Genomic DNA, 14,983 nt, shown 5'->3' with positions numbered 1-14,983 from the left:
CACGTTAGTTCTTTAGTCACAAACAGTCTAATTTGATCTCACGTGGGCCAATAAAAGGGTGGGATAATAATCCACTTTTGTTTCAGTATAAGGAGACTATTGCTCACAAACAGATAATAATCAGGCTACATCTTAAAAATAAGTGGAATGTCAACAATGTGTCTTCTGACAGGTGTATCACAGAGGTTCTGCAAAAACGCGAAACCTTCATACATAAAGTTTTATATGTATATATGTATTTAAATAATCACATAATCACAGCATTTCACTATTCATGGTTCCAGCAGTTTATCAAAATATAAGAAAAAAACGTTGTAATTATATAAATGTTTGTTTTTATTATTTAGAAAGCAAATCAAAGATGGTAAAGACATCACTGTTTTTCTCTCACTTGGATGTAAAGCCATCCTATATGGTAGTTTGTACCGTGTCTGTTCCCCAGAGCCACATATTGAACACCCTTGCTTTAGGTAGAAAGTTTATTATTATCTGTCAAGGTGATTTTCTGCCCAAACAAACAGAAGAGCAAGTGATTTCACACAATGGCATCTCCCCACAGTCAGACATGGAGGACTTAATGATATTAGAACTTCCTACCAACAGGCCGGAGGGGTACAAGCTTAGACACTCTCATGTAGGCAAAATTAGTGTCATATTTTTGTTTTTCTACAGGAAAAAAGTAAACGCTATTCATGTCTGGTTGGTGTTAATATCCTGGCACAATAAACTAGCCCACAACAAATTTTCAGCTACCAGTTTTTGCCTTGGTTTCCATCCCTCGCCAAATTTCCCAAAGACATCCTCTACATCAGCCACTTGCAGCTTTTTTCATGTTGTTTACGCGCCGTTGAAGTCGTGATTACACTTTTTACGACAGTCTCCGAATGCAGCACGGGAACAACCCCCGCCCCCAATAACCTCCCCCTCATGTAACGTCACACCAACGGCTATTTGCATGAAGTGTTTTCTGGCTGCAGCTCGAGCTCGGCTGCAGAGCGAGATCCTCTGAGGGGGAAAGCGAGGGAAGCGGTGCAGTGAAAATAGGAGGAGGGGGGAGTCTTGTGTTTCACATCAGAGGAGCAGCGAGGAAAAACGGGCTGAAAGCAAGGATAAGGTGTCCGATAACAAAAGCAGAGACGGGGGGGAAAGCAGAAGAGCGGCTTCTCTTGTATCGGAAAATGGAGCTACCCGCCGCGGGAGAGCACGTCTTTGCGGTGGAGAGCATCGAGAAGAAGCGCAGCAGAAAGGTTTGTCACAAGAGCACCGAAGGACATTTTTGCACACATGCACTTGGAAAGGAGGCTGATTTTTCTTTTTCACTTCTGTTTTCAGCGGAGCATATGTTGTTTTATTATTACTATTATTGTTATTCGATATTTTAAGATGACTGTGCAGCGCGGAGTAAAGTAACGTTACGCTCATTATCCCGTTTCTCCTCCTTCACAGGGACGGGTTGAGTATTTGGTCAAGTGGCGGGGATGGTCTCCAAGGTGAGTGCACTTGATAACAGAAATACACTCAACGAGGACGCCACATCCAAAACAGAAAGTGTGCGCAAGTGTAAATGCCTGCATTTTTCTGTGCGTGGGCGCGCGTACGGGGGGTTGCGCGTTCTTGCTCTGGGCGCTCGGCGCGTTTATTGGCCCCGATGATGGATGTGGTTTTCCAATGTATGCAATCCCCAGTGTGCCAATTAGAGGAAGACATGTCTATAATTGAACACTATGTTTAAGAAATGCCACGTATCGAGATTTGTGTGGAGGCCGGACCGTTGTTTCCTCCCCCTATTACCGTGCGTAAAAGTTACCCATGATTTATTACACGTGTATCCACAGGGAGGACAAGCGTCTCAGCATGTTGTTTACATGCACGCCCACAATTATGACTCTAGGGAGATTTTACAAGTAATAGATTGAATTAGGTCCTGTCACCTGGGTATCTTCAGCCAGTGCCTGTTATGGTGAGCCGTTTTTGACTGGCCAGCGTGCACTCACTGCTCTCTGTCTCTCCTCTGTGGACAGATACAACACATGGGAACCAGAGGAGAACATCCTGGACCCAAGACTACTTGATGCGTTTCAAGACAGGTACGTTTTTAGTTTGATAAAGAAGCTTCACCGGTGCACAGGCTGCTGAAAAACACGATAGAACAGGTTTTAATCCACTGTAGCTTACATTTCCAGTTTTTGTCACAGCACAAAAAATATCTCTCACCCATCCCCAGAGAGTAAAGCAGGTTCCCCTGTAAGTTTTAGAAGTGTAGAGAGTTTGGTTAACAGAAAAGCCTTAATGTTTGTCTTTAGATTAAACCATGTGTCGTCAGAGTTGGATCAGGGTTTAGCTCAGGTTAGGGTTATCAGATCAAACTGAACCACTTTGTTGCGCATCTACTTTTTGTTACCTGATAGTTATTTGAGTGTTGGCATCATGTTATTCTGCTAAAGTGCTACCTGCTGTCCTGCCATCCACTCACCAGATGACCAGTGTCATTTTCCACAGCATGACTGTATAAGTGAATGATGATTGTTCAAAGGTTGTTTGATCCATTTACTTTTTTGCAGGTTAGATATTTTTCCCCTGGATTTTCTGATGTGCACCACTTTTAAGAACACAAATACAGAGGACATGAGACACATATCACCAGCTTTCAGAGATGAATTACATTTAGTATTCAACTAAAAGATCTCCATTAAAAATCAATGAAGTCTAGTACTAGGATCAGTCCACATCTACGAGACAGAGTTATGATGTCACTTTATACTTCTTTAGTTGTATAGGTGTACTGCTTATTTAAAGTATCTGCATCTTTCACATTGCTTAAATTGCTTATGGATTTGCATTTATACAGTTTCTAGTGCTATAAATCCAGCTTGCCTGCACACATGTTAAAGTCAGACTTTCTGATGGCACAAAAAAACCTCAGCAGACAAATGTGAAAATAATTTAGTCACATTCTGCACATTACATCATCGTGCATGGTAGAGTTTAAATATCTGTCTGAAGGAACATGAAGCAAAGTGTATTTTGGAGTCGAGGGGAAGTTTACATTATGGTTCACATCTTTAAGTAATCGGCTCATGATGTGATGACAGTGCAAAAGCAAAGCAAGATTGAAGGAACTACATAGTATCTTAGTAAACATATATATCAGAAAAATTCAAATATTACCCTTTAACGTTGGCTACCTTGGTGACTTTAGCTGTTTGGCTAAATGCTAAATACTCTGCTGAGTGGCTGACCAGGCTGCTCCGTGTGAAGGGCAGTGTAATTGAATTTCCTAAATGCATGCTGTGTTAAACTGTCACTGGCTTCTCTCTCAGTCTCCTTCAGCTTTTGCCTACAGCAACCTTTCAGGCGCAGGTCACACGTTAAAGCAAAACATCGACTTCACTCTACGGCTGTTTTCGCAATTATCTCTCGCTTGCTCCAAAGAGGAGGGATTTTATTGAAACTAATTGCGTGCCTCTCGGGGGAGCCAAATCGTCTGAATGCCAGGCTATGAAAATACACTGAGTCGTCATTGTAATTAGATGTGAGGGGGGGAGGGTGGGGGAGGAATCTGACATCACTCCTGTCTGCGGTATTGAATTACTGTCTTGGAGGGACTTGGATGGAGACTGAGGAAAGTCAGAGAGGGGTTGGCCCTTATCTTCCACCGTGGATAGAGTTTGTTTACTGGATTCTGAGTGTTAGTATAAACTGACTGTTTAGCTTTTGTAGCAGCTGAGGATAAATGTACATTTGATCCTGTTTAAACAAAGGTGAGGACAGGTAAATATATGATGAACAAATAAAAATGTATGCTCACCTTACATCAGGAAGTGTAACACATGCTCAGCGTTTTCTAATAGAGCATGAGGAGGACACCCATGACGTCGTGTTGCCATGCAACTGCAACTCATCTCTGTGTCACGGTTCACTGATTGGCTGGTGTATTCCTCTCCCGCAGGGAACGTCAAGAGCAGATGATGGGGTATCGCAAGAGAGGACCCAAGCCAAAACATCTTCTGGTCCAGGTAAGGAAAAAAATATATAACGAGGAAACAGGACTTCAGTTTTTCTGTTTTTTATTAACCAGAACACCAGAAAGGCAGCAGCTCAAATAGCATTGTTTACACACAGCGCATTCACACACTGAAATATACTTCAAAACATGATTCTAAATGCTAATCTTGATTATCAGTAATGATGAATGATGCTTAAGTTTCATTTTTATTTGTACCTCTCTCTCTAAGGTCAGGAAATTTCAGAAAATATTAAAGAACATGTGAAATATGTCACATTTCATCATGTGAAAATGATGAAACATGTCATGAAAGTTGTGATACTAAAAAAAAAAAAATAAAGTTTTCGTCTCTAACATGACTAAAGCTTTTGGTACCATTAAAGCCTACATTCCCCAAAATGCAACTCAGAGCTCCTTTTGTTAGACCCCGCCTGTTAAACATTTGGGCTTCACACTCAAATTTTTTGGCTTTCAAGTTGTGATTATGAAAGCCATGCTAGATGAAGATGTTCCAAATAAATATGTGGTTAATATGTTTTTCTATTTTGTTTTTGTTCTTGTTGTTATTTATACATGAATAAAAGCATCTTCGTATAATATGCATAATTTCATGTCTTTAACCCACTTCACATTATCTTTTTAACGTAAAACTCACGGGACACAGCAGATTAATATTGGCCACAGACATCTGTAAATGTATTTGGGTATCAGTCAAGTTGTTACAGATATTTGGCTGATATATCAGTATTCCCTATTTTAAACTGAGATGACCCATCATGGTTTACTCCACAGGGTTTTGTTTTACCTGTATGATGAGATAACCAAGCTTCATTTGTAAAAATTTAGGCATTGGTTCACTTATGGAGTGAAAATTTGAATGAGCGAGGGACGTTATCTTCATTAAATTCTATAGGAATCTGTTTCCTGACCTAACAGTTGCAGTTAGGTGACTACGATTGTACATTTAATGCATCAATCACTGGCCCAAAGGGCTAAGGGATCCCCTCGGAGGCATGTTTTTGTTCCTCTCAGGAGGGTGTTGGTGGTAACACATGGGATAAAGTCAATGCCGGGACACAAAGCAGCCAGTGACATTCCTCCAAGCTGAGGTCACAGCCACGGGAGACACTTTGAAATGTCACTGTGATGGCCGGGCTGGTGGCTCAGAGAGCTGCGAGGGATCTGTAGGAGGGCTGTGTCAACATGGACCCAAGGCCCCTGAAATAAACCTTGTGCTCGTTTGGAGCCCCGTCACACATTCCAAGCACAGTGTCTTCATTGCAGCTCGTGGGCCCCATGAAAGCTTTTTTTTGTACCAAAGGAAAGACACATGTATAGAAACTGGAGACTCTTAATCATTAATCAAATTCCCAGCTCAAAGGGATGCTCTTTATTTTAAATGCTCATTAAAACAACACAAATCATTTGATTCTTTATCGATGGGGCTTGGGCGTTTTTAATAATGCTGATTACTGTGTTTGCTCGCAGGTGCCTTCCTTTGCCAGGAGGTCCAGTATCCTGGCTGACCTACAAGAGGCGTCCCTGGATGAGGACAGCTGTCAGAACGCCAGCCCCATCCAGATGCTTCGTCCGCAGCCCCAGCATTACCAGCTGAACAGTAAGAAGCACCACCAGTACCAGCCGCTGTGCAGGGAGCGTGAGGCTGAGCAGCAGGCTAACGGCAAGAAGTTTTACTATCAGCTTAACAGCAAGAAGCATCATCACTACCAGCCAGACATCAAGGTGCATGAGCCCATATTTGCTAAACCCAAGATAGACGTCCAAGCTCCTGAGCTGGCTAACAAAGAGTATAACCTTCCTCCGGTGCTGCAGCAAAAGTGGGTTCGGGACAAGGACTCGGGCTGTCTGACCAAAGTGAAGGATATCACCATGGAGTTGAAGAAGCTTCCGGCAAACTTCAACGGACACAAAGAGCAAGAGAAGCCAAAACCTAAGGAGGACGCTTTACCACAGCCCAACGGTGTCAGCAGCAGCAAACTAAAGATTGTGAAGAACAAAAACAAGAACGGCCGGATTGTTATTGTCATGAGCAAGTACATGGAAAACGGGATGCAAGCAGCTAAAGTGAAAAACGGCGAGTGTGATGCTGCTGAAAAGCCACCTCAAGGCACCGACAACGGTGCGGAAAAGCACCTGGAAAAGATGAAGCTCGTCAAAAAGCTCGGCCTCATCAATGGATTTGCTAAAAGCCCCGTAGACAAAGCCACATCTCTCAGTTCTGGATTTAATGGAAATTGCCCCAAAGAAAAGGAACCGTCCCTGAAAGCGGAGCTAACTGTGACAGAACAGGATAAACATGTTGAGGTCAGGGGTCAGGGCCAGCTTCCAGAGGATCAGCCTTTGCAATTGACAACCAAACCTAATCTGCTCTCCCGGCCTTTGAACAGGGGAGTCCCCTCATCACAGGACAAAAGAGAAGGCCAAGGTGGGTTTCAAGGGCTAAAGCGACACCTCTCTGACACAGATGGTGAGGAACGTGAGGGTAGTAAAAGGTTTTTGAGCTCCAGGAGCATAAGCGCTCCCAACACAGCATCATCACCTGTCCAAAGCATCAACATCGACCAAAATGGACACCACAGTCACCCCGGGCTGCAGGATTGTGGGTATGTGGACCAAGTGGAGCCCATTGACTTGAGTATTGTCAAGTCGAGGCCTAAAGCTGCAGTTCCCACAGCAGCCCAGCCTGAAACGCACACACAGCCCGAGGCGCTAACACACACAGAGGAGGAAAGACAAACAGAGGCTGACACACAAACAGAAACTCAGCTTGAAACACAACAACCTGCAGAAGAGGAGAACGCCGAGTCGCTGTCCGTTTCTAACCACGAACAGAAAAAGGAGGACACATTTCCCTCCTTCAAACCTTTCCTTGGGAATATAGTCATCACGGACATTACCACAAACTGCCTCACAGTTACCTTCAAGGAGTACATAGCAGCGTAACAATCTGGGTACCAGCTGTGCATCTGTATAAATGTACATGACATATATTTGTATTTTTGGATGCTTGAATGTACAAATCGACCCTTGATGTTGTTTTCATTTTGTATATTGGTAGTTCAGATAACAAGAGAAACTTTTTATTTGCATATTTCTTCTTATAAGCTAACGAGAAACTGTCTATTTGCATATTTCTTTCTTATAAGCTCAACCTGTTGTTATTTCTGGAGATTTTATAACATGCAGTATCTTCTTGAAACCTAAACTGCAAAATTTGATCGAGCAAATGAGGGGATGTAATTAAAGATGCACTTACTCGTGTAAATAAATTCGCTTCACTTTTCTATGGATGTAACTCGTTTTATACAGTCAACCGTCTACATGTCAGATAATGTCAAACAAATGTAGGCTATATGGAGAATTTTGTTAGGAAGAAAATTATATTGAATCCTGGTAAATTACACTGTGTGTGTGTGTGTGTGTGTGTGTGTGTGTGTGTGTGTGTGTGTGTGTGTATGCGTGCGCGCGAACAGATGGACAGATTTAAAGGATGCGTGCTGCTTGGACAGATTATGCCATTAGGCATGCTTAAACAAGCAAATATAGAAAAATGAAGCGCCTTTTTGTCAATAAATATGATTTGCATTGTTAAAAAGGCTTTTAAATGGAAGATTATTCAAGCTCGATGTTTGCTTCTGTTCTGTTTTTTAAGCCATGCCTCTCTGATGCCGAGCACCAGTCGCCTGTGACTCTGATAATTTATGTTTTGCAGCAGCACACTGACTGAACGTGGCTTCTTTTTCTTTTATTTGAATGACATCAGTCACAAATCTGCTAGTTGAGCTGTCTAATCTTACAGACTAATACCACCAGCTGGGTTCTCTGGATTCAACTTTTCATGTCTCTGTTCTTTGGCACCCTGACGTGTTCAGTGAAGGCAGTGCAGTTATTATGTATGGGATCCCAGAGGCTTGTCTTGACATAGTTTGCAGTGGAGCTGCAATTAGAAGTGTGTAAAAGCACTTTTCCATAATCACTTCTGATCCCCTGTGTCTCTTCCTGCGCTACTGGAGGTGGATTGAGCTGCTCTGTGAGAACCTGGAGCACCGTGTGCTTTTGTGTGCAGAGGAAAAAATAATGGCTTCTTATGATGCATCATAATTTGCAATAATAAAATTGTTTGCAACTGAGTGTGTTTGATGTGTTTATTCTGGTACCCTTAATCACGTGATGCGACCTCGGCTCCCCTCAGAGAGCTGAATGTTTTAGCAGGAAGAGGACGGCTGCTGTTGTCTTAAAAGGTTGCCTCAGAAGAAGCTAAATCTGATCTTGGCTCTGTCTGTCTGTGTGTGTGTGTGCGTGCGTGTGGGCTGCAGGCCACAAGGATTACAGAGCTGGGGTGTATTTTCAGATGAGTATCCTACAATCCCACAGGCTGTTTTGGACCAGCATGTGTGCCATACTGGAGCTCAAAGTCAGGCCTTTTCACTTGTATATGTGCAAATTATTTTAACTCACATAAAAAACTGCTTTTTACAGCAGTTTGCAGTTTAATTCTGTCCTATATCAGCAACTGAGTTTAAAGTAAAACGATCACAGGCCTGAATTATGCAACAGTAAAAGAAAGACCTTAAATATTGAATATATTGAATCGCTGAATTCTTTGACTGAAAAACAAAACGTCTGTTTTGTGCTGAAATGAATGCTAAAGAAGTACGTTTGTAATTTAATGCTCATAATTTTGACCTGAACAGCTGTTCGCGCCAGGTGTTTCTTCGATAAATCCTGCTGCCACGCTGAGAGACTCAACAGGAGGCAACTGATTTCTTCGCTTTACCTACAGGTTCAGCTTTAATGGCACGAGGCGGGGTATTATTTTCACGTTTCTTGTTTAATGTATGCATATAGTGAAGGAGCTGGTTCGTGCAGGTGAGCTCAGTCCTAAAGCTGCCCGAAACATTTTTGTCTTGCCACACGAATGCATCATCTATCCGTCTGCTGTGAGGGGAAATGCGCGATATCCGTATTTTCCGACAATGTGTGTGCATAAATAATCTTTAGAAAAGCGATGAAATCTGACATTCCGACGACCGCGATGACAGAGATGGCAGCTCTCGACCATTTCCTCTGCTCCAACCCGCCAATAAAACTGCTTTCTGTGCGCATTAATATGAGCGTCGACAGAGAAAATGGCTGTCCTCTCCTCCTCCGTGCGCGCTCTTCTCTCGCGTCTCTCCGAAACGCTGAGCAGCAGCCCGCAAATTATTACCGCGATGTTCCAGCTGAGGAGCTACAGCGGGAAATTCCCCGCAGGATCTAAGACCAAGTTACTTCCTTTGTAATGGCTGTTTGCGCTTATTCGTGTAAAGAATCAAATAAAAAATGTGACAGACACCAAACAAGTTGGTTTCTTACTGCAATCATCTAAAGAAGAATTGCACAAAATGCTGCACGGAGGATTTGCGCTGTTTCTCTTCCTGATTTCTGTCAGGTTGAGCTGATTTTGCGTGTGAGTGATGAACAGATCCAGGGCTCGTCTCACAGAAGACACGTGCTTTTTGAATTGCCAAACTTTTATTCCGAGAGGAGTCTCGAGTGGGCCAGCACTTTCTCCACACGCAGATCCGCACACATCCTTAAGTGCAGATTTTGGACTGCGCCACACATCAGCGCAGTTGCAAACCTCTTGACCCACCTGCCCTTTTTAAATTTAGATCCGGTTTAAATGCCGTGAACTGGACAGAAATTTCCACGCGTGACAAAATTACTGACTGAACCCGACTGTTTGAGCTCTTTATGATGTGAACATTAGTTCCGTTTGTAAAATGGGGAAAAACATCCTCTCAGGTTTTGTCCCAAACCCACCAATGAGCCTGGTACAAATATTCCTCTGAAACGCTTTTTAAAGCTGCTCACATAAAGGAGTCTTTGTGTCGTTTTTACACAGAAAAAAAGTTGTTTGAAGGGGAAACGGGTGGGAATAGAAACTGGAGTGTAAATTGCACATAAAAACATTAGAGACTAATAGTTTCATTTACGCAGGCAGCCTGCTGGGATCCCCCTGCCTTTTCCAATGAACAAAGTGACTAAAGCTCCAGTCATCCAGCGGTGACTGGTAGATGAGCTCAGCCCTTATGACGACTGTGAACTCATGAAGACTCTGGTGGCGGTTTTTTGGTTTTTTGGTTTTTTGGTTTGTTTTTCGTGTCAACGTAACATAATTATCCACAGTGTTTTCCCTAAGTAGTGAATTGGAGCACCGCGCCTCTGATTTCGGTCTATTCTCTGTTCTCTGATCATTTTCACACTGCAGGCTGTACGAGCCCGGTTGGTTTGAAACCGGTTGAGCCTGCACGAAAATCAAGTTTTCATGAGACATGACGGGAATCCGTGAAAGGAATTCAGCTTTAAAATGAAGAGAACCATGAAAAATATTGACTACCTGCCATGATACCTTATTGAACTAATTTTTTTCTTCAACTGCCCATTAGTGCGATTACCTATGGAAAAAAAAGAAATTAATAAAGGCTAAAAATTGGTTCTAATGTAAACGTTTAAATCCCCAGACAAGTGAAAAAAAATGGGGGAAAGCTTTAATTGGGGCAGGATTCCTTCAATGCTTAAGCTCCACAGAACGGACTGAACTTGGTCAATTGGATGTCTGAAATGTCTGGTTATTATTGCGCTGTTTTTCGTATTAGTCCCTTTGTGCTGTAGCCGGGGATTCCTGTTTTGTGCGCACACCGGGAACACGCGTCTTGCCCGGATACAAGCCAACCAATGGTGTTTTAATGGCGGCGGCACTGCTGCACTGCAGGCGCGCCGAGACCAATCGCATCCAGAGTCTGAGGTGCGCCCATCTTCTCTTTCTGTCTGCGCTCAGAAGAAAAAAAAAGCCGAAGCATGGATCAGAACCTGTAGCCTGGAATAATCACCGGGCCAGCTGAAGGCTTAATCCGAGCTTTGCTTCCTTTAAGAGGTTCCGATATGTCACTCACCGCAGCGCTACAGATCCAGAGTAATGCTTTGGAGATTAGGGCATCTTTCAAATATTTAGTTTGGGTTTGGTGTTTGACCATTCCCTTTGGGTTTCACCTCCGGGGGAAATTATCTTACATAAATGGTAAATATTTCCCTCTGTGCGCGCAACACCAAATTACTGCGAGTCAATTTCTGTTCTGGCTCTTTCAGGTGATTTTGAGCCGGTTTTAATGAGTTTTATTCGAAGATCCTTTCGCTCAGAAACTGAGAAGAACAGAAAAAATGTTTAAATTTGGTTTATTAGAAATTTGGGGGATTTTAATGCGTCGTGGCATCTTCACTCCGCCTGTAGTCACACCTTTTTATTAGCAACAGTTTAGGAATTTAAAACGACAAATGCTCCGGATAGTTTTAAATTTCCCCGAAATTGTTGGTGCTCAGTCGATCTCTGCTCTTAATTATCCCGATGTGAGGCCTCCTCACCCCCGTGTGGTTTTCATGTTTTTGTTCCTCAGTCAGTGATCGTGGGCCTGCTGGACCCGCGCGCATGATTGAGATTTTAAACCAACCTCAGTTATTTGTTTTATTACACTTAAAGCAATAAAGGCAGTATATTGTTTACCATGTACCTACATATTTAGCTTTACATGATACTGTTTATATTTTAAAGTGATGAAACGTGAAAATGAGAAAGGAAAACGTGTTTTATTATTCAATAAATATAAATGAGGAATGTTATTAAATTGAACACATTATGTCGGTTTAAACAAAATAAAACAACATTCATCACTTGGCACAACTTGAGACGAGGGACAGTGTGTGTGTGTGTGTGGCAGAGACCTATACTGTAAAATGTAATTAGTTGTCAGAAAAAATTATGCAAACTTGTTGCCTTAGAAAAACTAAGTGCAGCTTACTTAAGATGAATTAGGGCATCTTATTCGTTGAGAGTATGCGAAGTTAAATTATGGATTTCTCTCTCCCACTCACACACGCACGCACACACAGAATATATAGTTAGTAAAGGCATCATCCTCCTGCTCCTCACGGAGGTTGCAGAAGCGCTTGTTCTTGAATTTGTCTTCTCCGTATTTGTAGTTTGCACCAGGGCCTTGCCAGGCTCCTCGAGAAAATCCTTTGCTCTGGAGCTTTCATGTGTTCCAGTGTGGGTTTGGATGTATCCAGATGATAAAAGCATTTCACGCTGGGATGTCTAAGATGTTGAAACATATCACAAGTATAGCGTAGGGTTCTCATTTTGCAGCTGTAGCCATTCACCAGCTTGCCCATGTCGTCCAGCCGTCCCTCTGTGGGATTATAATCCATGATGATTTCTGGTATTTAATGCTCCTGCTCAAACACTCTCACACCCTTGTGCGGCAGATTTTTCTCCTTTTTTATGTAGGACACTAGGAGGTCTGGGCTGTGAACGCACACCTGGAAGAGCTGAAAGATTTGTGTCTGGGCCGTGTTCAGGACGGTCCACCTTTGTCTGCTTCCTCTTTAGAGGCTCCGATCACAGTTTGTGTGACATAAAAACGTCATTGCATGTTGCATAATTTCCCTGTAAACAGATGCAAGTTGCATTTAAATGCATTTGATGACTTAGCATCACAAGCAGCCCTGCAGAGCTTCCTGATAAATGGCACCAATGGTCGTCCCAGAGGAATTCTGTGAACTCCCGTTAGAATCCGAAACCCCAGCAAGGAGTGCACGGGAGTGGATTTGGGCCATCTCTCTCATCCCTCTCTAAAAACGCTTCTTCCCTCTAAATCAATGTACCTCAGAATGATTGAATGAATCCGGCACAGCCAGAAAAGGTTAAAAGGAAGACTGGATATCCAGCACTTGAGGAAATGACATCGGTGCCGGCTGCATTTTTACACTGTCAGCTCTGCGGGGTGTTTCTTTCTTTGGTGCAGGGAGACCATTTTCTTCAGATCCGTATTTTATCCCTTGCTGGCTGCTGATTGGCTGGCTGCTAATTGGCCGGTCCCGCGGTGTGCTGCTGAGCAGGGGTCCTAGGGCAGACTCGTTTTGGAAGGGGCTAGAGGTCAGTTTCATCCTCTTCTTCAAGCTCACCACCGCCAGAGTTTGAATGGATAGATGTAATGTTACGTTTCTGAAACATTTTCAAGCTTCTCTGTCTTCGAAAATCATATCTCTCTTGTGGTTACCCTAGCGTTACATAAATGACTCCTAAAAGAATATTTGGGAGTGGTGCTCAAGGACGAAATAAATAAAATGTGTATGTGAAAGAATTTAAAAGTTGAGTTTCTTACATCAGTTTTGTGCTTGAACATATTTAACAGTAAATGATCGCAGTTAAGTTTAACCTGACCTGCTGCTTAGACGTAATAGATTTAGATGATGAGTCATGAGTCTGAGGCATTTTTGAAATTTTTTAATTTATTTAAAAATATCCAACCCAAGAGGAATTAAATGCATAATTAATAACCAAATAACCCCTTTGATTGTATGGCCAGCTTTTTTTTTTTTTACTCATTCGCTTCCCTTTATCGCCGCTGTCCTTGTGTTGGAATTCATTTCATCTCATTTTTAACTGACGAAGAAAGATCAGGCAGTCTCAGCAAAGATGTTCAAATGATTCATCCAAGACTAACCGCTCTTTATGCTGACTCAGCCGTTACCGTCCGCGCTAAACAGACACATCAAGCAAATAAACGTTTGTTAAACAGATCTGTTCATATAAATTATATATATATATATATATATATATATATAAACGTAGTTATTCTTACTATTTCAACCTAATAAAATCGAATCTAAAAAATGAGCAAGTAAAAAATTATAAATATAAAAAAAGTCTAATGAAAAAAAATGATAATAATAATAATAATAATAATGTTTTTAAATTAATTTTTATTTTATAATTTTTTATCATTACACTGATACCAAAGTAAATGCATAAATAATCGAATTTATTTAATTTGTTATTTGTTTGTTTTTGCGGGTAACATAAATGTGGCACTGTATGGAAAAACAGGGATCGGATTTATGAGCGGAAGGGCGCCTCATCGTGAGAAAGGAAACGTGAAAACTGCGGTTTAACTTTGACCTTTTTGTTTGATGTGCGTTAAAAACAAGGGGCCTCGCAGGAGCTCATCCATAATTTCCGATTATCTGGGCTGAGAAATCTCATTATCGGGAAAAATTAAACAATAACTCAAAGCTGGCTGTGTTTCATAATTCAAAGAAACAAATCACAACCCCCCGTTTCACTGAAGAGACCAATCAGATGCCTTTAAACCTCACACAGCGAGAAGCTTTCCCAGATCTCTTCCTGGAAAATTCGTCTTATTACTGCTTATCTTTGGGCCGTGACAGCTGTTTTCCTAACGTCTGATGAATCAGTGTCACTGAAAGGTTCAGTTTAATCGCTGAGATCCAATGGACTGACCTCTTACCAAACCACACATTTATTTTATAACATTACAGGCATGTATTTGATTTAAATGTATCACCCACTTTGCATTTATTTTAAACAACAGAGCGCCGGCGTGTGATATGCGGTAAATCAGACGGCTGAATATAATTACAATATTTTCTCTTTAAGGTGAACGCGCAGAGAATAATTAGATAAAATCACGTGAACGGACCGGGCAGATATGTAGCACTTGGCCTGACGCAGGGAGGACGTGGAGGCGATCATTTGGTGTTTATGGAATAACAAAAAATAACCTCCGCTTCATCAGCTGATGAACACGCTGCTGTAGCGACCAAACGCAAATGGGGGAAACTACCTACGCGCTGGCGCGCAATTCAGGCGCCCTCGTTATTTCCTACTCTCTCTCTATTTGCCTGACAAGGCTGGCGTGACCGCATAACGAGACCGCGTGCATTTTTGCGCACATAACTTGCGCGAAATGATTCACTCGCCGCGCGGGGAAAAAAAGCCACCATTTCCCCCTCCCCGAAGAATTCGCAGAGGCGCAAGCTCCTCCTCTCCACTTAGCAACCAGAGCACGTAGCAACGGTTCGACCAATGGGTGCTCGCCTAAAGGTTCCACCGAC

At 42.4% G+C, this 14,983-nt stretch overlaps 1 protein-coding gene across 1 annotated transcript; it reads left to right on the top strand.

The window, feature by feature from the left end:
* The first annotated feature begins 966 nt into the window (after positions 1-966).
* Positions 967-8,157, top strand: LOC146384870 (E3 SUMO-protein ligase CBX4-like). Its single transcript, XM_084930294.1, has 5 exons — positions 967-1,247; positions 1,447-1,490; positions 2,022-2,087; positions 3,950-4,016; positions 5,495-8,157. Exons 1-5 carry the CDS (start codon positions 1,179-1,181, stop codon positions 6,968-6,970), a joined length of 1,722 nt encoding a protein of 573 aa, XP_084786420.1. The 5' UTR covers positions 967-1,178; the 3' UTR covers positions 6,971-8,157.
* Positions 8,158-14,983: the final 6,826 nt, after the last annotated feature.

Source organism: Perissodus microlepis, chromosome 6, assembly GCF_051167445.1.
Source record: "Perissodus microlepis isolate ML-2025 ecotype Zambia chromosome 6, ASM5116744v1, whole genome shotgun sequence".
Lineage (NCBI taxonomy): Eukaryota > Metazoa > Chordata > Actinopteri > Cichliformes > Cichlidae > Perissodus > Perissodus microlepis.
Note: the sequence above shows the minus strand (reverse complement) of the source record. Positions and strands in the feature narration are given on the sequence as shown.